This window comes from Salmo trutta, chromosome 1 (assembly GCF_901001165.1).
Source record: "Salmo trutta chromosome 1, fSalTru1.1, whole genome shotgun sequence".
In the NCBI taxonomy this organism is placed as follows: domain Eukaryota; kingdom Metazoa; phylum Chordata; class Actinopteri; order Salmoniformes; family Salmonidae; genus Salmo; species Salmo trutta.
Genome location: NC_042957.1, coordinates 54,662,482 through 54,688,047, shown reverse-complemented (window position 1 = coordinate 54,688,047; position 25,566 = coordinate 54,662,482). Strand labels below are relative to the sequence as shown.

General features: G+C 43.0%; 3 protein-coding genes across 19 annotated transcripts in view; 2 read left to right on the top strand and 1 right to left on the bottom strand.

Annotated features, from left to right (window-relative positions):
* The window catches only part of LOC115200839 (nuclear factor 1 X-type-like), a 153,353-nt gene extending 145,745 nt beyond the window's left edge, over window positions 1–7,608 (top strand). For all 14 annotated transcript variants that reach the window (XM_029764045.1, XM_029763985.1, XM_029763981.1 and 11 more), the window contains one exon: window positions 2,569–7,608. Coding sequence is in view for 11 of the 14 variants with exons in the window: in XM_029763985.1 (XP_029619845.1) it covers window positions 2,569–2,583 (15 nt within the window). In the remaining 3 variants the exon portion in view is untranslated. The remainder of the gene's footprint in view (window positions 1–2,568) is intronic.
* Window positions 7,609–7,986: 378 nt separating this feature from the next.
* On the bottom strand, window positions 7,987–16,134 carry LOC115200946 (UV excision repair protein RAD23 homolog A). 2 transcript variants are annotated; one of them, XM_029764089.1, is made up of 9 exons: window positions 15,833–16,134; window positions 15,018–15,179; window positions 14,744–14,898; window positions 13,801–13,850; window positions 13,481–13,608; window positions 13,012–13,099; window positions 10,629–10,759; window positions 10,293–10,454; window positions 7,987–10,142 (listed from the first exon to the last, which is right to left on the bottom strand). In XM_029764089.1, exons 1-9 carry the CDS (start codon window positions 15,896–15,898, stop codon window positions 10,029–10,031), a joined length of 1,056 nt encoding a protein of 351 aa, XP_029619949.1. In that variant the 5' UTR covers window positions 15,899–16,134; the 3' UTR covers window positions 7,987–10,028. The 2 variants fall into 2 exon arrangements, with proteins under 2 accessions (XP_029619949.1, XP_029619959.1); XM_029764099.1 differs by having other exon boundaries at window positions 13,481–13,602.
* Window positions 16,135–16,720: 586 nt separating this feature from the next.
* LOC115200795 (ubiquitin carboxyl-terminal hydrolase 37) lies at window positions 16,721–24,691 on the top strand. Of its 3 annotated transcripts, XM_029763936.1 has the most exons (15): window positions 16,721–18,135; window positions 18,244–18,329; window positions 18,429–18,471; window positions 18,649–18,768; window positions 18,939–19,070; window positions 20,525–20,663; window positions 20,791–20,927; window positions 22,565–22,658; window positions 22,750–22,829; window positions 23,023–23,160; window positions 23,264–23,337; window positions 23,498–23,565; window positions 23,784–23,853; window positions 23,926–24,064; window positions 24,278–24,691. In XM_029763936.1, exons 1-15 carry the CDS (start codon window positions 17,657–17,659, stop codon window positions 24,312–24,314), a joined length of 1,836 nt encoding a protein of 611 aa, XP_029619796.1. In that variant the 5' UTR covers window positions 16,721–17,656; the 3' UTR covers window positions 24,315–24,691. The 3 variants fall into 3 exon arrangements, with proteins under 3 accessions (XP_029619796.1, XP_029619790.1, XP_029619802.1); XM_029763930.1 differs by having other exon boundaries at window positions 23,784–24,064; XM_029763942.1 differs by lacking the exon at window positions 23,498–23,565 and having other exon boundaries at window positions 23,926–24,305.
* Window positions 24,692–25,566: the final 875 nt, after the last annotated feature.

Sequence of the window (25,566 nt, the reverse complement as noted above, 5' to 3'; positions counted from 1 at the left end):
ATGGATTTAATCAAGCCCTTACTCTCATCAACACTAGTACCAACACTACCAAACTACTGCATTAGCACATTAGCGCTTTCTGCTGCTTTCCACAATGTGCGTGTGTGTTTTCATGTGGTGTGCGTGCGTGCATGTGTCTTTTTTGTGTGTGGGAAACCTGTCTGTTTTCTTTGAGATTAGCAGCCCAACTCAGGAAACTTACTTAGATGAATGGATACATGCCAAAAATATTCCTTATTCCCAAACTGCCTAAATACTTAATCTCACTGGTGTATCCCTCTCCTCATCCCATGATTTGTTGTGAATGTGTGTTTTTGTGTGTGTGGTTTACCGTGTGTGTGGTTTACCGTGTGTGTGTGTGTGTGTGTGTGTGTGTGTGTGTTAAACTGACCTCTCACTGTTTATTTGGCCCATCTGGAGCCTGCACCTCAGGCAGCGGGCTCTCTCTTTCCACCACACTGCCTCTCGCTCATATGCCTCCTCCATTACCCACTGCACTTTTCTCATTAGTGTCCAACCACACCCGCCCCGAGCCAGCTCTACTCCACACTCCTCCCCACCACATGGAAACCATCTGAAGCCCTCTGCTGCTCTCCCCCTCCATCCCTACACTCCCTCGCTTCACTCCCTCTATGCTCTCCCTCAGCTCACTCTCTCCTTCCTATCGCGCCTCTTTTTCCCTCTCTCTCCAGCTTCGTAACATGCCCTGTTTGACTAACCCACCCCGCTCATGAGGCTCACCTTACACCACCGTGCTAACTCTACGCCATTTTGTCCCTTCTTTACCCTCTCTTTCTGAACAAACTCAGAACTATTCACACACACACACTTCCTGTGTAGCCCTCCAGTGCTCTGTGTTATTGAGTATATTGTGTTTACAGTATGGTTTTAGTTTGCACTGGAGAAATGAAATTGTATAGGGAGCTTTAATTGGTTGCATATGTAGCTCAGAAATGACATTGTTAGCATAATGCTCTATCAAAACATTAATAATGTGCAAAGGCCTTGTGAAAAGTATGTTTGCTGTGACTGCAGGGCCTGAATAGAACTCTCACTCCCAGAGCAGAGATATTTGGTCTCCAAGTACCCTCTGGTGGCAGCAAGGGGGTTCTACGGCCAGAGGAGAGGGGAAACAGGAGAATGAGCGAGAGGGAGAAAAATAGTGAAAGAGGGGGAGAGGGAGTTTCAGCACAGCCCTCCTCAGAGAAGTCATGTCCCGATTGTCTGGTTGCCCGCAGCAACCAGACATGATGTCATAGCCACTTGAACTTGAGAGGGGATGCTGAGGGGAGGAAGGCGTGGATAAGGAAAGAGGGCGGTCACTACTGCCAAGGATTCCAGAGAGAGTGCTAGAGGGAGATGGACAGACAGAGAGAGAGAGAGTGTAACTGACAGGGGAAGAGTTACGAAGCCCATAGGCTGCTGGGACAGAGCCTGCGGCAAGAGGGGGAATGAGGGAGGGCAAGAGGCAGGAGTGGGGGTGTATTCAGGCGACCTGTTAGAGTCAAACAAAACAAACGGCACCTCCCCGGAGGCCCAAAGTTTCCAAGGCTCCAGAATGTTGGCCAGTGTTGACTGGTGCCAGATCCCGGCTGGCGACCCAGTTCTGCTCTATTTTCACACTGAGCGGGAGAAACTCAATCTGAATACAGGGAGCGCCAGCCATCTCCCCCCCCCCCGCTGCCTGTGGACTCTGAGTCCAGTCAGGAATAACAACAGCCATTAGCAGCAGAGCCAAACCATACTCCCACAGCACTATAGTACAGTACAGCCATGGACAGTCAATGAATATAGCTGGGAGTATTTCCTCAATATGACAAGGGGCTGACAACTGTTGACCATTGTTAGTGTATGGAACGTGTGTGGGCCTCTAGTGGTCATTAGTGTTTACTTATTTTCAATGGTACACATTTTAACCTGAACTTAAAACTTCTTCAGGCTCGGTGGGTCCCCCATGGGACGGTTGAACTAGCGTAGGCTAATGCGATTAGCATGAGGTTGTAAGTAACAAGAAAATTCCCCAGGACATAGACATATCTGATATTGGCAGAAAGCTTAAATTCTTGTCAATCTAACTGCACTGTCCAACTTACAGTAACTATTACAGTGAAATAATACCATGCTATTGTTTGAGGAGTGCGCACAGTTATGAACTTGGAAAGTTATTAATAAACCAATTAGGCACATTTGGGCAGTCTTGATACAAAATTTCGAACAGAAATGCAATGGTTCATTGGACCAGTCTAAAACTTTGCACGTACACGGCTGCCATTAAGTGGTCAAAATCTAAATTGCGCCAGGGCTGGAATAATACATTATGGCCTTTCTCTTGCATTTCAAAGATGATGGTACAAAAAAAGTATTTTCTTTTACCATATCTAATGTGTTATATTCTCCTACATTAATTTCACATTTCCACAAACTTCAAAGTGTTTCCTTTCAAATGGTATCAAGAATATGTATATCCTTGCTTCAATCCCTGATCTACAGGCAGTTAGATTTGGGTATGTCATTGTAAGCGAAAATTGAAATCCTGTTAACAATGTCCTCTTTTTTTCTATTTAACAGTCTTGGTTCCTCTGACATGACCTATCTGCAAACCAGCAACTAGAATCTTTCTTTACAATTGGGAATTGAAACATGGAAAACAGAAAAATAACCCACAGGAAATTGCCCAACGATCCTTATGTCTCACATAAAAAGTCAAGCAACCCAGGAAATCTTAGCATGATATTAGTAGAGGAACTCTGGACCCAATTACCTAAACAGACCGAACCCCCCCATTTTTAAGATGGGAGGATCATAGGATTTGGGAGAGGCAGAGGACAAGAAGTCATCTCTCACATCCACCGAACCAGCAAAACACGGCAACACAAAAAGAGGAACCTGGAGAGAAAAAAGGTCACCACCTACTTCGGAACAAGGACACATTGTGCAATGGCTGAGAAAAGCAACTATTCAACAGTCAAAAAAACTGATGTAGGAGTGGGGATTGAAATTGAAGGGACATCAAATCACTCTCTTGAAGGCACAAAACACGCCATCATTTAAATGTGGTACGCTCCCCACTGTCAAATCACCCACAAAACAAACCCATTAGGTTCCAGTGAAATACGTAGCAGTCCATGCTACTGTGATGTCTCCCTGTCACTGTCAATTGACCAATATTTCCCAGTCTTATAACCATTGACCTAATCAGCCCCACTATTAACAAGACAGAAACCATGCCAAAACATATCCTAAAGGTTGCACTACAAGCTGAATTAACACTAATCTCATGTCCACTATTACACCTACATGGCATGGGGGGGAAAACGGGCTTACCTATGATTGTATTGTTATTATTAGTGAAAGAGAGAGAAACTGGATATGAGAAGTCTCAGCCCACAGTTCAGAAACACCAAGGCCTCCACTCTAACTAGCATTCCAGCAGAAGAACCCAAACCCAAGTAAAGCAAAATGCCCAGTTCACTCTTGCAAAACTACAACCGCAACAATAATCAAGTGCTAAGTATACCCACTTTCATTTGAATGATGAATGCCATTTGTAACACACACACATATATATATATATATATATATACACATACACACACCGGGCCTAAGTGGTGTTATTACGTCTATAACACATGCTATGCACACGTACACTCTTTTTGCCCCTTGTAATAGACACAGAACCCAACACACATACTTAGTTAAAAACACAGGACTCTGCATTAACACCCAGAACTACACAGCTACAGTAGTAATATTCCCTTTTGCACAAGAATTGTTTTATTTTTTGTTTCTTCTCTTATTGGACTTGTCCCTCTGAATTTGTCCGCTTTAAAAAAAATTGTTTTAATGACAGCACCTTATTGAAAAATACAGCGGGTGGGAGCGAGACTTCTAGTGGTATTGGCAGGAAGGGTGATTCAGTCAGTGTTCAATACCATGTAGTGAAACAGTGGCATTAGGTTGCTGAGGGCCCAGAGTCCACCTCCCTCCCATCTCCCTGAAGTTTACCCTTTTTGTTTACACTCCCAGACTGCCCCTGTTCCAAGAGCAGAGAGCCATGCTGCGGAGCAAAATAATGTGACATATTTGTTCCCATGTTTGGGAAGGAGAGCCTGCGTTGAAGTCAGAGGTCATATTGAGATGGTCTGGCAGGGTGCTATGGTCACCTCTTTTCCCTGACATGATCTCAGCTCCTCATCCTATCCAGCCTGTTCATTCTGTTCAGTCAGCCCTTATAGATCAAACTGCCCTAAAGATACTTTTCCAGACAAAAGTTAAACCTTTTGAAATCAAGAGGGACAAATTAAATGAACACACTTAGCACAGCGGCACTTGACAAACTCACATGCAAACTTACAGTATAAGTAGCAGTTACAACCACCCAGCCCAGGCCAGATTGACTGTAAAGGGAAGTCTTAACATAGGGCAATCTCTGAGGAAACCTTTTGTTTTTAATCATTCACTTTTTATTTAAATTACTAAGATTCCGTTTGAAAGTGATTTTTTTTATTAAGGAACATCAGCTCAAATCACCAACCTCACAAAATAACTGGACTGCCTGGCCATGTACTTCACTGCAGGGAAGCAATGTTGCCAGACGGCAACCATCTCATCAGCTTGATAGAGAACTAGTGCTGCTGAATAAGAATTGATGGCTATGGTGATTTATTTTCTAATCTATGGAAGTGCCTCTGTATTCCCATTATGCAATTTGTTAAACATGAATTCAGGTTCTTTTTCTCACATATAAGCTATAGTGAATGGTGGTGAAATGCTATGTCTGGGGAGAAAAACAGTGACAGCTCACTGAATAATTGCAATCATCTTTATATATATATATACACACATATATATTTATAGATATATACATGTTTTTATTTGCAAAATAAGCTCTGTGGCAGTCTAGTTATTTTTTGAAGCATGGCACAGTCAATTGATGCATCTTAAATATCTGATTGGAGCAAAAGTACCAGTCCCTACACCCACATCTAATAGCAAAAAGTGTACATTGGAAAATACTATAGATACATGATTTATATAGAAAACAATAAAGTGACATTGTAGTCAAGGAAAATAACGGATTAGATTTTGGTTATTCTTTCTTGTTTGGGAAGTATTGTTGTTGAAAAAAATGTATGTATGTTGATTGAGCCATGTGCAATGCCTTGGGTAGATAAATTGTGTTTGTCTGTTAGAGATTGTTTGAGGGTGTCACGAGAAAAGAGAGGCTAAACCCTCTTTTTTTTGTTTTAAGTCCACTTGCTCCGGGACTCTAAACATGAGGGCAGACAAAAAAAATCCCAGTCTTTGGAAATTGAAAATGAGTTTTTATTTTTTTTCCTTATTCATTTAAAAAAATGTATTTGCAATGATTTGTTTTCTAAATCTGGGAGGGCTGAAGGAACAATTTAGCAAAACAAAAATATATATCACTAAATGAAACTGGTGCTTTTTACAAAATAAAGTACATTCAAACTATTATACATAAATAATAATAAACAAAATGAAGTGTTATCATAAAGCACATTTTAGGAAACATGCATTATTCTATTTCTCTTTTTGTATTTACCAAGGGGGGAGGGGTTCATTATATGAAAAGGTTGTGATAAAGGCATTTTTCTTCAACCTTTATCCCAGAGCAGGAAGAGAACCGTTTTTTGAGTTTGATTAGATGGTTATCCTGACAATGGGATGATGAACTAGTGGAAAAGGCCTGACGTAATGGACATCTAGGCCATGTCAGTATCACCAGAGAACTGACTAAAACATGACCTATTTAACAGATGAATTGCAACTTTCATCCAATTGTTTAAGCTGTGGACATGTTTAAAACTGGCCAACCGAAGTAATCAAGTTTGGGGCACAGACAAGATCTTCCCCATTTTGGGAGATGCATCAGAAATGAATCCATTTTTCTAAGTGTTAGCTCAACCACAAAGTGATTAATAGCATTTGGAGAGATGGGAGGTTTAACGTGAAATACATTTGGTAGGTTTAATTGATTAGTAGACTCCTATCTCAAACCCAAACAAGAGGTGAGGGAGTGTAAGGTATATTTTGAGCACAGAAAGGATGAGAGCAGGATTAAATCAAAGAAGTGAACCCTTCCCCCTTCCACTCCCAATCCGCAGTGTAAATTATTCTAAATATTTGTTTGGTGATGTAGTGTTAGAATCAGAGCATCTTAAAGGTTGTCCCTAAAAAGTGCCTTTTGTTCACAGACTCCATCTTGTAATCCTGAGTGCCCGTCTCAAAAAAGTCCCCTCCTTCATATTTCTATATCCTCCTTCAAGCTTTTCAAAGCAGTATATATAGTACTAAAGGAAATTGGTGTGATTTAGTTATTTTTATTGTTGAATAATTAAGAAAAGCAAAAAAAAAAATGTCTTGCTTCTCTTCTTGTATCTTGTCTTCTGTCTCTCTTGGACACTGGAGTAGTCTGTAGCTGTGTTTCCCTCCCCAAACCCCTTTTCTCTGAATGGAGGGGGGAAAAAAAGCTAAACTTTGTCTGAGCAGAATGCAGTTAGCTCACATGTTATTCTTGTCTGTACGCTTCACATTGTATACCATACCGATCTCTTCAGCTTCTCCATTGAACAGCTAATGTAAGTGAACAAGTTACACCGGTGGGCTCTTGGGGTGTGGCAAGGAGAGGGTCTGTGAGGGCGCCTAGTTTTTCAGTGGGATGTATTTGATGACATATCACAATGTGGAGATAAAATACACATAGGAATTTCCCTCTGAATGGGCAAGGGAGCTGCATGGCAACTGGGGTAGAATAGGCAGGTTTGTTTAATTCTTGTTTTTATCAAAACATTTTTTACAGAATTTGGATTTTCGTATCTTATGCAGCAATGCTACATTGAGACCGTTTAATGATGCACCTTTCTAGTGGTGAGACCAGCTATTAAAACAAGTGAAAAAAGTACCTGAAATGACTCTAAGCACCTTATAACGGAATGGTTCAAGCCCAGGTAGACTGACAGGCTCAGATCCACAATCAGGGGAACCATTACACCCATTTACTAGAACCCTAAATGAACAGTGAGTACAATTAGACTAAAGTCATATGGTTCTATACACTGTATGTTTAATGTAGTAGACAGTTGAAGCACCTTGAAATTCCACCAGCAAAATCAAGAGCAGGCTTGATAGACGGCCTACTTGTTTCCTACAAGAATATGCACGTTTTTATTGTAAGTGATTGAAGCCAGCAGCAGTATTAGCCTTGACAAGTAAAGCACCCCAGTTGAGAAGCCAGAGTGACAGGTTTCAGTGTGTGCTTTGCTTGGGCAGGATGTTGGTCCCTAGCTATCTTGCCCTGCAGCACCAGAGCTCTGTCTCTCCCTGGCCATCCGTCTTTTTATTTTCCTTCGGGTTGGTTTTTAAGTGTGTAGGGCCGTGTTTAGTGTTGTGTAGAGTGAACCCCAGCTGGCCTTGCCCCCCACCCCCTAGCTCCCACCGCGCCCCTCAGTGCAGCTTCCCTCCCTCAGGAATACACCTCCCAGAGCCCATGGTGAAATGCATGTGTTAATTACAGTTTCTTTTCCATAATAATAAAAACAGTTTGAAAAGAGCAACACTTGAATAAAAGGATGTTCTTGACTGTAACTCACCTGTTTCTGTCTGCTTATTTTCAGATTGCTGTTTGATTGGGTAGGTGGTTTGCCTGTGCTGGGGATGAGAACCCTAGAGATGCATCATGTTATAGAGTGGGGTAAGAGGCCAAAATAGTTTCACTGCTTATCAGAAAATCTACTTACCAATACTGATAATGGAGGGTCAAGTCCACAGGAGTAGCACTAGTCATTCCTACATGATACCGAAATGCCTGGACTTGAACTGGAGTGTGTATAAATTACATTCTGTAATACTTTGTATTCCATAAGATCAAGTTTAGTTTAATTTCAGTTGGCCTCATTCATTGTCCAGACCAAGAATGTGGTGCATACGGGAGTGTTTGGCATGAAGTAAAAAAATAAGAAGCCATGACATATTGATGTTTAATGAAGCTGAGCATTGAAGCGGATCATGTTGATGCTGTAAAATGCCAGTGTCTGTGAAAGCCATGTTCACAAAAAAAGATGCAGTCAAACATATTGGCATGATCACTATTCATGATTCACTATTCCTTTAAAATAAGTTGAGATTGAAAGCTTTGTTCTCATGTTCATTTGTTTCATAGGTCCAATAAATAAATCAAAACTGAAATGTTTCACTTAAGTCAAAAATGGCATGAACTAAATTCACAATGAATTTGGTTTGAGGCAAGTGATTCTCGGCAAGTGTAATTGATCCTCATTGTGGCAAGTTGAAGGTGCCTGCAGGGTAAAAATAGCCATTAAACCAGTTTTGAAAAGAGAAAACAGGAAATTCTGTGCAAGGGAGCCAATACATTTGAATGCATCTGTTCAATCCAAACTCATAAAAGCTTGTCTCTTCATAGACCCATTAAACTCCTGCCATGTTAAGTTAGAGAAAACATACCTTGATAAGTGAGTATTCATAAAACCACACATTTCTTGGTTCCCTCAGAAAACCCACAATAGCAACATCTCAAAACACTGAGAATCCTTAGTGTAATAAGGCATGGGTCAACCAAGCCTCATGTTTTACCATCTCAGTTGGAAACAGGTGGTTAAAGCTAGGCGATAGCCAGTTTAAACTTCAGATTCACCTCCTCACTAAAGACTGTTGAATAGTCTGAATAGGCTCATTCAGGCTGTGGATGATGACAATGATTGGCTATGACTGGGTCCTGGTTTAATAAAGACTTTATATGGACAACCTTCATGTGGACCCTTGTTCCGACTGGACATTTTGGGCTCTATTCAATCCGTAGTGCTGAATATCCGCTTTATAGTGCTATTGACAATTTAAAGGCAATGTTCCCACGGTCGCCGAGACTGCACTCATGGTAAATACTGCATATGTCGGCTCAACAGGAAATTACCCTTACATTTTTACACGATACGAGTTGAATCCAGCCCTTAGTGTCTCAAGACCAGCTGGTCCTGTTGTATTTGAGCTGCACTTCGTGTGTACTATTAATCAGATCCTATGAGAAAGGTGGTGTGTCTACTCCTCAGCCTTGGGAAGGAGGTAAGTCAGTAACTCCAGCATCCCAGGACTGGTCCCTGCCATCTCTCCCCCCCCCCCTTCAGAGGATTATATGTAAAGGTAAGGTCAGCGTTGCTCAGCTCATCAGAGGCGTAACACTAGAGAGGACTGCACCTTTCAGCAAAACCTAATTTTCAGACACATATCCACACAGTAATGTAAGGGTACGGTTATGTGAGCATACACACATCCATTTGTCATTTTGGTTGTTCTATACCGCTCAATTTACTCAGGATGTTGAGCATTTCCACAACCAGAGAGATCATGGATATCTGAGTGAAAACTAAAAGCGCTAGCTTTGAGGTGAAGTGAGGGGACCTCATAAATAACTTGGCCTGGCCGCTGGCAAAATGTACTTCCCTGTATGACTATCATGGGATGAGAAATGTGTTTTGCTATATGGTTGGTTTTTGAATGGCAAAGGAAATGTGAAGGACTGGTGCAATCAAGTGAACAGACCACAAGCGGACTCTTCATGACCATCAATTTAGTTTCCCTTTCCCCTCTTGTCTCAATACATCAACATTGTAGAAGTGCATCAAGGAGAATGTGCTTCCATTACATCCAGCTACAGCATTAACAAGCTTAGATATGCATATCAATGACTTTGCACCTTAATTGAATGGCATCCACCTGTATACACACACACACTCCGCAAACCCTTCAACCCCCTCCCTCCCATTCCCAAAGCTCTTCTAAAATCTCAATATATATCTGCCCTAAACAAATCCCACACATTCCATTGGAATTCAAGTGGATTTCATTATTCCTCTTTCACCCTTAGATCAACATATACTTTGTGTAGCTTGTAAGACCCCCCCCCCCCCCCCCCGAAATGACCTGAAGATCGTTGCTCTACAGTGGGGTGCAGTCCTTGTGCTGGGCTGGAGAGGAGGGCAGGCCAGCGCCTCTCATTCATCCTCAAAGCCCTGGTTCAGGAGGAAGTTGGCCGCTAGGTTCTCGTTCTTTTCACAGGCAAAGTAGGCCTGGATCACCAGCGCCTCGGGGAAACCCAACGCTTTTAACTGAGACAGGAAAGAAGAAAAAAAAACACATAACATTACAATTTCTCACCAGAAAGGTCACAATGTATGCATTTCTTAGCTAGTCTCCTTGTCAGTTGAAGCCATCTTATGCACTAAACAGTGCATTGAGAGGTCTTTAGCTCCCCTCACCCTCTCGATGGCTTCCTTCTCCTGAGGCGTGACCTGAATGTAGTTGACTGGAGCTCCCTCCTCCACTGCAGCACCCAGGTCCCCCACCTCAGGCACGTCTCCTACCTCCCCCGCCGGCTCATTCAGCATCTGGATGAACAGCTCCTGGTACTGGCTGATTTGCTGTTGTTGAGTTTAATCAATAGGGAAAGATAGGTAGACAGCAATCAGCAACAAGCAGAACATGCATTGTGAAATCACAAAACCTGGGAGGTATCACTATAGGGAGTGTGTGACGCAAGCTAGTATGAGTGGTGGTGCCATCAGTGTGTGTAGTGCATGGTGTATGTGTGTTACCTGTAGAAGCTGTGGGTTCTCCCGGCCCAGCTGTTGGAGTAGAGCTGGCAGCAGTGAGGGATTTTGCTGGATCACCTGCCTCATGCTCTGGAACTGAGGCTGGGAACGCAGGAACTCCAGAGGGTTTTCTCCTGCAACACATACAGAATGTTTACAGAAGAGCACATGTTGAAACATACAGTAGATGTAGATACAACACTTACTTGGGAAAATGCACATAAACCATTCCCATCTTTCCAACAATCTGATATGCAGTGCATTTGGAAAGTATTCAGACCCCTTGACTTTTTCCACGTTATGTTACAGCCGTATTCTAAAATTGATTAAATAAATGTTTTCCTCATCAATCTCCACACAATACCCCATAATGACAAAGTGAAAACAGGTTTTAGATTTTTTTTTGCTAATTATTTTTCAGACCCTTTGCTATGAGACTTGAAATTGAGCTCAGGTGCATCCTATTTCCATTGATCATCTTTGAGATGTTTCTACAACTTGATTGGAAAGGCACAACTGTCTATATAAGGTCCTACAGTTGACAATGCATGTCAGAGCAAAAACCAAGCCATGAGGTCGAAGGAATTGTCCGTAGAGCTCTGAGACAGGATTGTGTTGTGGCACAGATCTGGGGAAGAGTACCAAACAAGTTCTGCAGCATTGAAGGTCCCCAAGAACACAGTGGCCTCCATCATTGTTAAATGGAAGAAGTTTTGAACCACCAAGACTCTTCCTAGTGCTAGCCACCTGTCCAAACTGAGTAATCGAGGGAGAAGGGCCTTGGTCAGGGAGGTGACTAAGAAACCGATGGTCACTGACAGAGCTCCAGAGTTCCTCTGTGGACATGGGAGAATCTTCTAGAAGGAAAACCATCTCTGCAGCACTCCATCAATCAGGCATTTATGGTAGAGTGGCCAGACGGAAGCCGCACCTCAGTCAAAGGCACATGACAGCCCACTTGGAGTTTGCCAAAAGGTACCTAAAGGACTCTCAGACCATGAGAAACAAGATTCTCTGGTCTGATGAAACCAAGATTAAGGAGATTATTGTGGACTACAGGAAAAGGAGGACCGAGCACGCCCCCCATTCTCATCGACGGGGCTGTAGTGGAGCAGGTTGAGAGCTTCAAGTTCCTTGGTGTCCACATCAACAACAAACTAGAATGGTCCAAACACACCAAGACAGTCGTGAAGAGGGCACGACAAAGCCTATTCCCCCTCAGGAAACTCAAAAGATTTGGCACGGGTCCTGAGATCCTTAAAAGGTTCTACAGCTGCAACATCGAGAGCATCCTGACTGGTTGCATCACGAGCATCAATTGCTCGGCCTCTGACCGCAAGGCACTACAGAGGGTAGTGCGTACAGCCCAGTACGTCACTGGGGCTAAGCTTCCTGCCATCCAGGACCTCTACACCAGGCGGTGTCAGAGGAAGGCCCTAAGAATTGTCAAAGACCCCAGCCACCCCAGTCATAGACTGTTCTCTCTACTACCGCATGGCAAGCAGTACCGGAGTGCCAAGTCTAGGACAAAAAGGCTTCTCAAAAGTTTCTACCCCCAAGCCATAAGACTCCTGAACAGGTAATCAAATGGCTACCCGGACCATTTGAATTGTGTGCCTGACTAACCGGTGTCTGTATGTAGCCTCGCTACTTTTATAGCCTCGCTACTGTATATAGCCTGTCTTTTTACTGTTGTTTTACTTCTTTACTTACCCATTGTTCACCTAATACCTTTTTTGCACTATTGGTTAGAGCCTGTAAGTAAGCATTTCACTGTAAGGTCTACACCTGTTGTATTCAGCGCACGTGCCAAATAAACTTTGATTTGAAGATTGAACTGTTTGGCCTGAATGCCAAGCGTCACGTCTGGAGGAAACCTGGTACCATCCCTACGGTGAAGCATGGTGGTGGCTGCATCATGCTGTGGGGATGTTTTTCAGCGGCAGGGACTGGGAGACTAGTAAGGATCAAGAGAAAGATGAACAGAGCGAAGTAGAGAGATCCTTGATGAAGAGCGCTCTGGAGCAGGTTAGGACCTCAGGACTGGGGTGAAGGTTCACCTTCCAACAAGATAACGACCCTAGCGTCATACCTAAGAAGACTCGAGGCTGTAATCGCTGCACAAGGTGCTTCAACAAAGTTCTGAGTAAAGGGTCTGAATACTTCTGTAAATGTGATCTTTTTATTTTATTTATTAAAATCCTGTTTTTGCTTTGCTATTGTGGGGTATTGTGTGTAGATTGATCCGGGGAAAAAAACATTTAATTTTATAATAAAGCTGTAACGTAACAAAACATGTAAAAAGTCAAGTGGTCTGGAAACATTTCCAGAATGCACTGTACAGTAGATGTAATACTATAGCAGAGATATAGGCAGATGGTCTCACCCTCAGCTACAGTAGGAGTCTCTGTGCGGGCAGATGCAGGAAGCTGTGCGGGGGGATTAGTCTCTTGGACCGGACTGTTAGGAATGCTCTGGAAACACACAGCAGCACATACTCTCACACACACAGCACTAACGGACAGGCTGGTTCTAAGCTGAGGGTACATATAAAACTATTTTATAGCATCACTGTGCTGTAATAGTGTTTCTGGTAAAAATGTAGTACACCAGTGTTAAACTGTATTCTGAAAGCTGATGTCGCACAGTGCTGGTGTAATTTTGCTGAGTCATTGTACATGCTGCCATGTTGAAGACTCATCAAATATGGTGCCATGCTGTACAGTGTAATTTTGCATTCATGGACTTTTTTGGGGCTATTGTTCAGTGTCATTTTGCAGAGTCATGGTGTATGGTGCCTGGTTGCACAGTATTGTGCATGCTAGGTAGTTGTGTGGTGTGTTGACGGTTCTCACAGTGAGGAGGTACTCCACGGCCCGATGGGGGTTGTTGAAGCTGGCCCGGAGAGCAGCTACCACTCTCTCCCTCTCATAACCCATAGACATGATCTCTGTCAGCATGGTCTCATACTCCGCTCCTGTCACTGACCAAAATAAACAAGTTGTTAACTATCTACCCGAGTTACAATGGACAATATTTACACCCATAAACACATAGCTGCTAGAAGGCATCTTACAAATCCCCATACTACATGCTATCATCAATCTAGCAACACAGCAGATACATTCCACACTGACACATTATTCACATAGCCAGGTCAAAGTCCATCACTCACCCAAGGCAGAGGAGGCATCTCCCCCCTGGACCTCCACACTGGGGTCGGAGCTGCAAACAGAACGACAGGGTCAAAAATCCAGTCAACCCATTCAAAACATTCACTGGTATATTGTATATTCTGCTGCCAATGACTGGAACGAACTGCAAAAATCACTAAAGCTGGAGACTAATCTCCCTCACAAGCTTTAAGCACCAGCTGTCAGAGCAGCTCACTGATCACTGCATCTGTAAATAGTCCATCCAACTACCTCATCCCCATACTGTATTTATTTATCTTGCTCCTTTGCACCCCAGTATCTCTACTTGCACATTCATCTTCTGCACATTCTACCATTCCAGTGTTCAATTGCTATATTGTAATTACTTCGCCACCATGGCCTATTTATTGCCTTACCTCCCTTATCCTACCTCATTTGCACATGCTGTATATAGACTTTTTGTACTGTATTATTGATTGTATGTTTGTTTATTCCATGTGTAACTGTGTTGTTGTATGTGTCGAACTGCTTTGCTTTATCTTGGCCAGGTCGCAGTTGCAAATGAGAACTTGTTATCAAATAGCCTACCTGGTTAAATAAAGGTGAAATAAAAAAATTGTGTCCGTAAATAATCCAAAGCGACTTAGTCATGTGTGCATACATTTTACGTATGGGTAGTCCCGGGAAATGAACCCACTATCCTTGAGTTGCAAACACCATGCTCTACCAACTGAGCTACAGGGACTACAGGGGGTGGATTCAGTAAGATGAAAAAAACAAAGAAATGTTGAATAATGTTTAGGTCATATTTGTCCTACACGAAATGTGTCTATGTTAAGTGTTCTGCAATGCTCTACCCTCCTGAACAGGTCTCAAGATTACTTTATTACTCTCTCCAATTTGGCAACTGTCTACCAAATTATAGGTTAATATCAGTTCTACGGCTGTCTTCTGTCTGCCTACCTGGCTGGAGCTGGGGGCTCTGCGACTGGAGGTTTGGGCTCCTCTGGGGGGATAGGGATGGCTGCAGGGGCCGGGCCCGCAGACGACCCAGAGTCCTGGACAGGGGCCTTGGGTGCCTCTGAGGAAGGTGTTGAAGCAGCTGTGGCAGACTTTGCCTAGTTCCAGAGGAGATATAAACAGGCTATTACTGTCATCTATGCAGACAATCATGTAACCCAAAACAGGTGGGTGCAGCTCATTATGAGCCATAGTAAAATGGATTAGGGAAATGTACCTTCGATACCATAACTACAACGAAATTCTTCTCGTCAATTTTGTAGTCTTTAATAGGTGTGTCATCTTGCAGGATTTTGCCAGCATATATGAGCTTCTGTCCAGACACTGGGAAGGTATCTTTCCCCCTCTCTGCTTCTATCTTCTCCTTCAGTGCCTTCACCTGTTGAAACCAAAAATAAGCTGTTCAGCCTTGCTTTAATTGTTAAACACAGTGCAACCAAAAAGTTGCTCGCTAACACTGACTGTTTGAATTGCCCAACTTTTTACATTGCGGTTTACCTTACATGATGTAGCTAGCTAGCCATTTTCACTCGTTATGACCTAGCTAGTAAATGTCTGCTAGAATATTGCTGATTAATCGTCCAACTAGACTTGCATAGACTAAAATAGATAACGTAGTTAGCTAGCTAGCTAGTAATATGGCTGTCTAGCTAACGCTAGATAGTTGGCTTAAGCTGACATTAACGCGATGACGGAAAACTAACGTTGGCTAGTCATGTACCAAGCTGATGTTTTAGCGGAGAATAATTTACCTAGCTAGCTAATAATGAGACTCAACATTGATTAGCAAATTGACACACATTAGCTTGCAAGCTAGTTTGCTTTAGCTATGTCATGCTGGAAAGCTAAGACTAAGAACTAGCTAGTTAGCTAATGCTAGGGGTGTCAATAACGTCTAGTTAGCTAGCGTTAGCCTGTTAGTTGTATTATCCGAATTGATCATCTGGGACCAATTCATTTGGTCTTTCGTGCAAATAACAAAAAAGATAGTTAGCCAAGCGGGCTAGATAAAATGAACAAATGGGCACTTACCGTTTGATCTGGGTCTATGTCAATTTGAATGGTCTGCTGTTGCAGTGTTTTTAGCGTGATTTGCATTGTTGCGGTAGCTAACGCTGTTTTCCCCTTGCGCTTCGATTACAGCTGTGTTTTAAAATATTCAAAAGTAAAACAGAAACTACATTTAACCACAAGTTCAAGCAAGATAATATGTATCCATGACCATGAGATGTGTCCATGAGCACTCAGAAAATCGCCATCTTTGATGACACAAAACTCAGAAGTAGGTGCAGCGTAACGGTTTGCTGCCCAACTTGCAGCCTCGAGCGCTCTCTGAGTCTGATTGCTACAACCACTAACTGGTCAATCATATGAATATCCCGGTGAAATCACACACCTGGGGTGCCAGTTCATCCAGGTGGTAGTAGGATCTACAGTCTACTTTGCGAGAACAAATGATGCTTTGCATTTATGGCATGATCTGTTGACAGTTGTGACCGGTGCGGTGGCGACCAACTGGGTGTACAGAACAGCAAATATACAACAAATGTACTAACGTTAGTATTTTTGTTTAGTTTACAGTCACTAGGCAGAGTGGCACCTTTTCAATGAGGTACGGTCAGAGGTCCTCCTAACATACCCTGATGAAGACAGCTTGTCGGTCGGAACGTTGGATATTAGGTTATTCAATTATTGAGTCTGAGCTAGAGAGTGTGGCTCTCCTTTTCTTTTTCAAAGGTCATCCTAACAACCATTGCAAAGCTACACGTTCGATCTGTATCAGATCAGCGTCAACTGAAGTGAAATAGGCATTTTACTTTCCATAATAAAATATTACTCTAAAGTATTTTAAGAGGATAGAAGCTAATAAATATGTTTTATGTATACTGTATATTGTATAGGCTGTAAATGTGTCTTTACATTTGTCTATTGCTGGCAGCACCAATTCACCGAGTCAAATTCTGTGAATGTGTGAATGTAGGCCACTTGGGCAATAAAAGTTATTTTGATTCTGATAGACAGTACTTCGAATTTCCTAGGCTCTTACTATATCCCATACAATCACGCGTCAGTGACCCAGGGAGCATGGGAGAAAAAGAAGACAATGTTTCCTCAATAAAAAAACAGGTTTATTGGCAAGAACCTAGTTATTTTGTATATTTTATGAAATAGGAATAACTCTGAATACACGATCAATTCATTTTGTAAATTATTTTTCAACATTTTGGTTTGTGTGATTTGTTGGCTATTTACGCTGGTAACGCGTAGTCAAGCGCATCATAATTTGGTTTATGACATCACAATGTTAAATAGGCAACATATTTTGATGTTCTGCAAAATAAGGCATAGTCTACAAATACACTGAAATGGGATGTTTGTGTTGCTGTAAAAAGGTATATGTTTAGTCTGGTCTAGAATTGATCTAATTCTGTTACAATTTAGAGTATATTCTATTCTTTTCAGCTATTCCTAGTTGTTTCATTGTCTATTTATGTGTCCCATATGGCAGGATTTGGGACAGAGGGTATAACTGTATGGTTACAATGGTTTTATTTTTATAAACATGTATTTTTGCTATTTGTTAGCCTATGATACAGAATTCAATATGATTGGGCGACAAGTTCTTTATTTTATGGTCAGATCATGTGGTTTGGGTGTGACCTTTGCTGCTAGTTCAAATATAACAAGGTCTGTTGTGAAGCAAGTAAGATATTTTTATTTGATTTGTTATGTACTATATTAGCTATATAATGTTTCTCCAAACAGAAAAAGAAGTGCAGAGTTCGCCTCGGGATTGGGAGCCGCTGTCCATCGCCGTTCCCAATCCCACCCAAACTGACGTCATTGGATGCCAGCATGGTAACTGCGTCAGTTTGGAAAAACCGGGAGAAGAAGAACGTAAAGGATCACCACCAACTTGATTCTTCCTTTGTCTCTTCTTTCCATTTGAAACCGTCTACAACATCTCTGACACCCCTCGACCCCTTGTCTGGCCGAACACCAATCGGCACTGCATCCCCCTCACCCCCTGGATCCCCTGCCAGATCCCCTTCCACTCTCTCCAAGTTCTTCAGCCTCTCTTCCCTCTCCTCTCTCCACCTGTCATCTGTCTCTTCTTCTTCTTCTTCTTCAGAGGAAGGATCACAGACCTCCCCCCCTTTTAGTGCTTCCTCTGTTTCCCTGGCTGTCTCAACTCAGTCATCCTCCTCTGCCACTCCCCCCAGTCCTGCCTGCCCTTCCTCCACAACCCACGTCTCCTCCCCTGCCCCCCAGTCCTCCTCTCCAAACCCCCTGGACCACCGTGGAGAGACCAACAAAGACAGTGAGACTGCCAGGTACTGCAGCCTGATATCAAATTTCATGCCAACCAACACCATTGAATTGAAATGAAAAAGCCAATATAATATAGCTAACCTAATGCATATGTCTGTGTGTCTTTACAGAGATCTTATTAGCTCTGAGGTCAAAGAGGTGGGGGCAGTTGTTCCACAGACAAAGAGAACGGTACCCCGATTTGCTGGCATCGCAGGTCTGTAAACGGGTGCCATATGTTGGTGCTATTTTTCTCAATTCATCTTTGACAAAGCTTTTTTCTTACCGCTGTCCGTCTCTCGGTCTCTATCTGCAGAGGCCTCCATTGACCTGAGGGATTCCTCTGTCTCATTGGAGAGGTAAGTACTGTAGACAATAGCCACCTTCATCTCACTCGACTCTACATAAGAGTGGTCACTCACACCATGACATGGTAAGGAATATCTGTATGCTTGTACATTAAAACAGTGTTCAAACAGACCGATTGGTGTCGAGCTACTGCTACTGAGGCCTCTAACCAGTCTCTCTTCCTCCAGGCCGTTGGTCAGGCCTCGGGAAGCCATGGCTCGCCTCCCAAACCTGTTCAGCAAGAGTAGCACCCAGCTGGGGGAGCAGAGCTGCACAGGCGAGGGCGAAGACAACACCAAGCTCCTCGGGTAAAACACACACACACCTACTCTTATCTCTGAGCTCTGCTTTTTGTTTTAAATAATTCTGTGTGGTATTCAGAGTTATCTTGCGTTCATGCCTTACAAATCCATTCATTAGTTTACCTTTGGTCCACTGTTCAGATATTAGTGTGTAACTGATGGCTTCTTTCCCACAGGTTGCCTAATATTGGCAACACCTGCTTCATGAACTCTGCTCTGCAGTGCCTGCTGGGGCTGCCAGCATTTTGCAGAGACATCCTGAGACAGCAGGACACCTGGAGTTCCTCCCCCTCCTCTAAACTGCTATGGTATACAGCCTCGCTTTCACTCTCCTGTCCCACCTGTACACACACTGACCCACCCACCTAGATGCTTATAGTTACAGTACACAAGTCCCGCCTCAATGTATGTGTCAGTGGAGGCTGCTGAGGGGAGGACGGCTCATAATGATGTCTGGAATGGAGCAAATGGAATGGCATCAAACACATAGAAACCATATGTTTGATGTATTTCATAGCATTCCACTGATTCCGCTCCAGCCATTACCAATTAAGGTGCCATCAACCTCCTGTGGTATGTATGTACAGTATGTATGTATGTATGTATGTATGTATGTATGTATGTATGTATGTATGTATGTATGTATCTATCTATCTATCTATCTATCTATCTATCTATCTATCTATCTATCTATCTATCTATCTATCTATCTATCTATGTATACTAAACAAATATATAAATGCAACATGCAACAATTTCAAAGATTTTACTCTGTTACAATTCATATAAGGAAATTAGTCTATTGAAATAAATTCATTAGGCCATAATCTATGGATTTCACGACTGAGCAGAGGCACAGCCATGGGTGGGGCTGGGAGGGCGTAGGCCCACCCACTGGGGAGTTAGGCCCAGCCGATCAGAATGAGATTTCCCCCACAAAAGGGCTTTATTACAGACAGTAATACTCCTCAGCACCCCCTCAGACGATGCCGCAGGTGAAGAAGCTGGATGTGGAGGTCCTGGGCTTGTGTGGTTACACGTGGTCTGCGGATGGGAGGCCGGTTGGACGTACTGCCAAATTCTCTAAAACAATGTTGGAGATGGCTTATGGTATAGAAATGAACATTCAATTCTCTGGCAACAGCTCTGGTGGACATTCCTGCTGTCAGCATGCCAATTGCACACTCCCTCAAAACCTGTGACATCTGTGGTATTGTGTTGTGTAACAAAACTGCACATTTTAGAGTGGCCTTTTATTGTCCTCAGCACAAGGTTTACCTGTGTACCTGTGTGATGATCATGCTGTTTAATCAGCTTCTTGATATACCACCTGTCAGGTGGATGGATTATCTTGGCAAAGGATAAATGCTCACTAACAGGGATGTTAACAAATTTGTGCACAGAATTTGAGAGAAATAAGCTTTTTGTACATATGGAACATTTCTGGGATCTTTTATTTCAGCTCATGAAACATGGGACCAACACTTCACATGTTGCATTTATATTTTTGTTCAGTGTACTGTATGTATGTATGTATGTATGTATGTATACTGTCTTTTGTACACTCTTAGTGCCTCATATGATTTTTAAGATAAAACCACACCCAACTCAGCTACTGATTAACACCAGAGATGATTTCCTGTCACAATCAGGAATCAGTTGAATCATATTTGATCAGAGGCTAAAGTAGAAGCACAGAGCTAATCTGTGGCCAAAGTGAGAGAGTGAAACCTGAATGCATGCTCTTTGTCTCCCTCCACAGCTGCTTTGCCGAGTTACATCAGGCAAGGCTTTCTGGAGGCACTGTCAATGCTAAGAAAAAGGAAAAGATGAAAATCCTTCAAACAGTCAAGCGCTGTCTCTCCGTTGTCAATGAGGACTATGAGGACGACGGTGAACAGGTAAGATATTATATGCTAAAACACTCACTTAACAATAAACCTGGGACACGTGACCATCTTTTTCCTTAGCTCTGTTTCAGTTGTAGTTGTTGATGTATTTTCTGTTTCTTTCCCATTCTTCTCTTAGGATGCCCATGAATGTGTGTTGCTCCTCCTCTTTCAGCTGAAGGAGGAGGGTATGGCATTAAAGGGCTCCCCGGAGCCATACACCTGCCCCGTGAAGCAGTTAGAATTCAAGCTGAAGACTTTCCGTACCTGCACCAGGTAACAGCTGTCATTTGTATATGGTGTACCTTGATGTCTTCATCATATTTGTGAGGAGGTTTAATGTCAGCATAACATGCAGGATACAGAGGTAAAGCATTAACCTCTTGCGTGTATCCTACCACTGGGGGCGCCACAGCGCATTTTGGAAAAAATTCGTTCCCATTTTCAACGGCCTACTAATCAAACTCAGAAGCTAGGACATGCATATACTTATTTTATATGGATAGAAAACACCCTAAAGTTTCTAAAACTGTTTGAATGGTGTCTGTGAGTATAACAGAACTCGTATGGCAGTCAAAACCCCGAGACCGATTGAACCAGGAAGTGGGATTCTGAATTGTGGACTCGACTTCACAGCCTTCCCTGTAATTCACAACGTGAAAAAATGATAATTGAGCACTTTCCAGTGCTTCCACTAGATGTCCCCAGTCTTTACAAAGTGTTTTGAGGCTTCTGCTGTCGAAACTCAGTGTAGGAGACAATGTGGCAATTGGTCACAGTAGGAGGGCCATCAGCATTGTGACGTCGGCGGCCGTGTCTGCCCCCACCTTTGGAAACGTTTTGAAACACAATGAAATCGTCCCACTCGAATCTTATTGGCTCTCTTGTTGAAACAGGCCCTGAAGATTAATGTTATACAACGTTTGACATGTTTGAACGAACCTAAAGGAGGGAAAATAGTCATTTTTCGTTAGCCAAGTCCCGCGCCTGTATCAACCTTTGGTTACAGCCTTCGGACGCGCTAACAACAGCAAGCTAATGGAACATAAAGGATGGACTTTTTCGACCGAAAATACATTTGTCGTGGACCTGGGATTCCTGGAAGTGCTTTCTGATGAAGACAACTAAAGGTGAGGGATTATTGGCAATATTATACAAGATCAGATGTGATGTGCGATTGTTCCAAGATGGCGACGAGCTAGGCTTTCTAGCTCATTTTCTGAGTATCGCATCCCCTTTTATCTCAAAGTGTGATTACCCTGTAAAGTTAATTTAAAATCTGTTATGACGGGTGTTTTCAAGAGATATTCATCTATAAATCTTAGATTGACAATATAAAAAAAAAAAAATTGTTTTCGAATAGTAATTTATAAAATTGTAGCACTGTTTCCCGGGACGCATTTTATGGGAAAATAGTTAGTCAACGTCAGGTGCCGATGTAAAATGCTGTTTTTATATAGAAATATGACCTTTATTGAACAAAAGATTGCATGCTGTGTGTAACATGATGTCCTAGGTGTGTCATCTGATGAAGTTTGTAAAAGGTTAGTGCTGCATTTAGCTGTTTTTTGGTTATATGTGATGCATGTGCTTGGTCGGAAAATTCATATGATGCTACTTTTACCATGTACTCCTCTAACATAATCTAATATTGTGCTTTTCCTGTAAAACCTTTTTGAAATCGGACAACGAGGGTCGATTCAAGAGAGGTGTATCTATAAAACGATATGAGACAGTCCTATATTTGAAAGAAAAAAAAATATTGAATTTCGTTATGCTAATGTCGCTAGGAGTTTTCGCTGGAAAATGATCCCGCTAACGGGATGAGACGCTTAAGTTAAGATAGTTAGTGTGTAGAGGGATCAAAAGGTTTGTGTTGGAGAGCTGATGCATTTCTCTCCGTACCTCTGAAGCTGTGGAGTTATAGTGTATGGTCAGGAGGATTACAATCACCTGTCACTGAACCTGAGCCAAGACCTGACACACAGCCTGGACCTCTACTTTAAGGTCAGCACTTAGCTTCAACCAAGAGTTAGTGAGTATGTCAAGGAACACTATAATTAATGTCATAATTGTATTGCTATGCTTTGTTACCTAGCCATCTGCGTTAGAGTGTGCATGCAGGGTGTGCTCAGGCAGCATGGCATCTGTGACTAGGCACTTCCTCACGCTGCCCCGGTGAGTCCCCCCATCATCATCTCAGATTACAATTGACAGTCCTGATCTAACTCACCAAACTGGGTTATTGATTTGACTACAAGACTGATGCCTTTGTCTGTGTGAATGCCTGCCTGGTCGTCTGTGTATGTGAATGCCTGCCTGCCTCTGCCCGTCTGTCTGTGTGTGTGAATGCCTGTCTGTCTCTGAGCAGGGTCCTAATGCTTCATATCAAGCGGTTTACTGCAGGCAACTGGGAGCCAGAGAAGGTGGATGATCCCATATCCATCCCTACAGAACTGAACCTCCCAGCCGTATGTGGGGCGACAGCCCCTGTCCAGCATGGAGCCAGGTTGGTTTAGACTCTGTTTGGGCACATTGCACATTGGGTAGCCAACACACACCATGATTTTCACACACTAGATATTTATTTTCAATGCCATCAATTTACACAGGGCAAGCTCCATGGGGAAAAATAACATGGACAACACACCTGCAAACTCCCCGAAAGGCACCCTTGATAGACCAGGTAGGACATTGTGTTACTGACATCATGCAGAACACCCTCTCATGAAACAGGACTATTGAGGAAAGCAAGTCAGAAGCTGAAGTTAAGAGTATATTTGTTGATAGTTTTCCACTTCACTTTCTGGTTTGTATTTACACTATATTTGATATACCCCCACCAGCTTCAAATTCCTCTGACCAGCTAGAGAAACCAGCTGACAGTGAGAAAGAGCAGCAGGCAGCCGCTGTGGTGAGGAGAGAGAGTGGGAGAAATAGAGAGAGAAAGAGAGAGAGAGAAATAGAGAGAGAGAGAGAAATAGAGAGAGAAAGAGAGAGAGATAGAAAAATAGATAACAGATAATTCCATCCAGTTGAGATAGTGGGCGGATCAAGATAAGGCAGTTATAGAAGCCACCCCTATCCTGTAGACAAAATAACAATCCTATTATTAAATGTGTTTCCTTACAGAGACACCAGCCAGACAATATCTACAAATTGTCAAGTGTGATCTCACATCTGGGAGACAACATGTGTACAGGTAAAATGCACGCACGCACACACAATTCTGAAAGCTTAATGTACACTCTATTCTGTTTCCCTTGTTCCCTAGGCCACTACATCAGTGATGTTTTGGACAGCCGTGGCAGTGGGTGGCTCTGCCTGGATGACGCACATGTCTTGAGGACAGATGAGGCCACTGTGCTGAGGGCAACGGCACAGACTGCCTACATCCTGTTCTATGTCTGCAGGTAAGGCTCTAGCCCACACATTTGAGAAGAATGCCACAAATGGAGTCAATCACGACAATGAGTCATCAAGAAAAAAAAAATTGTTCAAAGCTAGAAAGATGATTAATTGACCACGCATTAAGAGTTATCCCTTTAACCTGTAATCCCTCTGTATGTGTTATTTTCCAGACATTGTATGTACATGTAAGATCTCCCTGTCATTTCTCATTGTAGTGGACCAGGTAAAGGAGACCAGGCCCCTCACTACTAGGAGAAGCACCAGGAGAACCCATCGTTAGGGGCACAGCGCTCAGGGACCACCTGGAGTAGCACCTACCGCACACCAAGAAACATCAGATTCATCGAATTAGGATGCCCTAGACCACCATCAAGCTGCCCTAGACCACCATCACGCTGCCCTAGACCACCATCAAGCTGCCCTAGACCACCATCAAGCTGCCCTAGACCACCATCAAGCTGCCCTAGACCACCATCAAGCTGCCTTAGACCACCATCAGACCACCAGGACATCAGTCTGCTCTAGACAACACCAGGACATCAGGCTGCCCTAGACCACCAGAAGAAACAGCCTACACCACTGTAGGCTATCCACTGTATGTTTACAATTATATAAATATAAAACATCTCACCTACCTAGTGCAATTCATTTTCCTTTCCTGTACATGGTAGTTAATAACTGTACCTACAGTGCATTCAGAAAGTATTCAGACCCCTTGACTTTTTCCACATTTTGTTAAGTTACAGCCTTATTCTAAAATGGATTAAATTGTTTTTCTTCTCATCCAATCTACCCCATAATGACAGCAAAAACAGGTTTTTAGAATTTTTTGCAAATTTATAAAGAAAACAAAAAGCTTAACTATCACATTTACATAAGTATTCAGACCCTTTACTCAGTACTTTGTTGAAGCACCTTTGGCAGCGATTACACCCTCGAGTCTTCTTGGGTATGACGCTACAAGCTTAGTACACCTGTATTTGGGGAGTTTCTCCCATCCTTCTCTGCAGATCCTCTCAAGCTCTGTCAGGTTGGATGGGGAGAATCGCTGCACAGCTATTTTCAGGTCTCCAGAGATGTTCAATCAGGTTAAAGTCTGGGCTCTGGCTGGGCCACTCAGAGACTTCTCCCCAAGCCACCCCTGCGTTGTCTTGGCTGTGTGCTTATGGCCGTTGTCTTGTTGGAAGTTGACCCCTTCGCCCCAGTCTGAGATCCTGAACGCTCTGGAGTTGGTTTTCATCAAGCATCTCTCTGTACTTTGTGCCGTTCATCTTTCCCTCGATTCTGACAAGTCTCCCAGTCCCTGCTGCTGAAAAACATCCCCACAGCATGATGCTGCCACCACCATACTTCACCGTAGAAATGGTGCCAGGTTTCCTCCAGATGAGACGCTTGGCATTCAGGCCAAGGAGTTCAATCTTGTTTCTCATGGTCTGAGAGTCTTTAGGTGGCTTTTGGCAAACTCCAAGCGTGCTGTCATATGCCTTTTGCTTCCGTCTGGCCA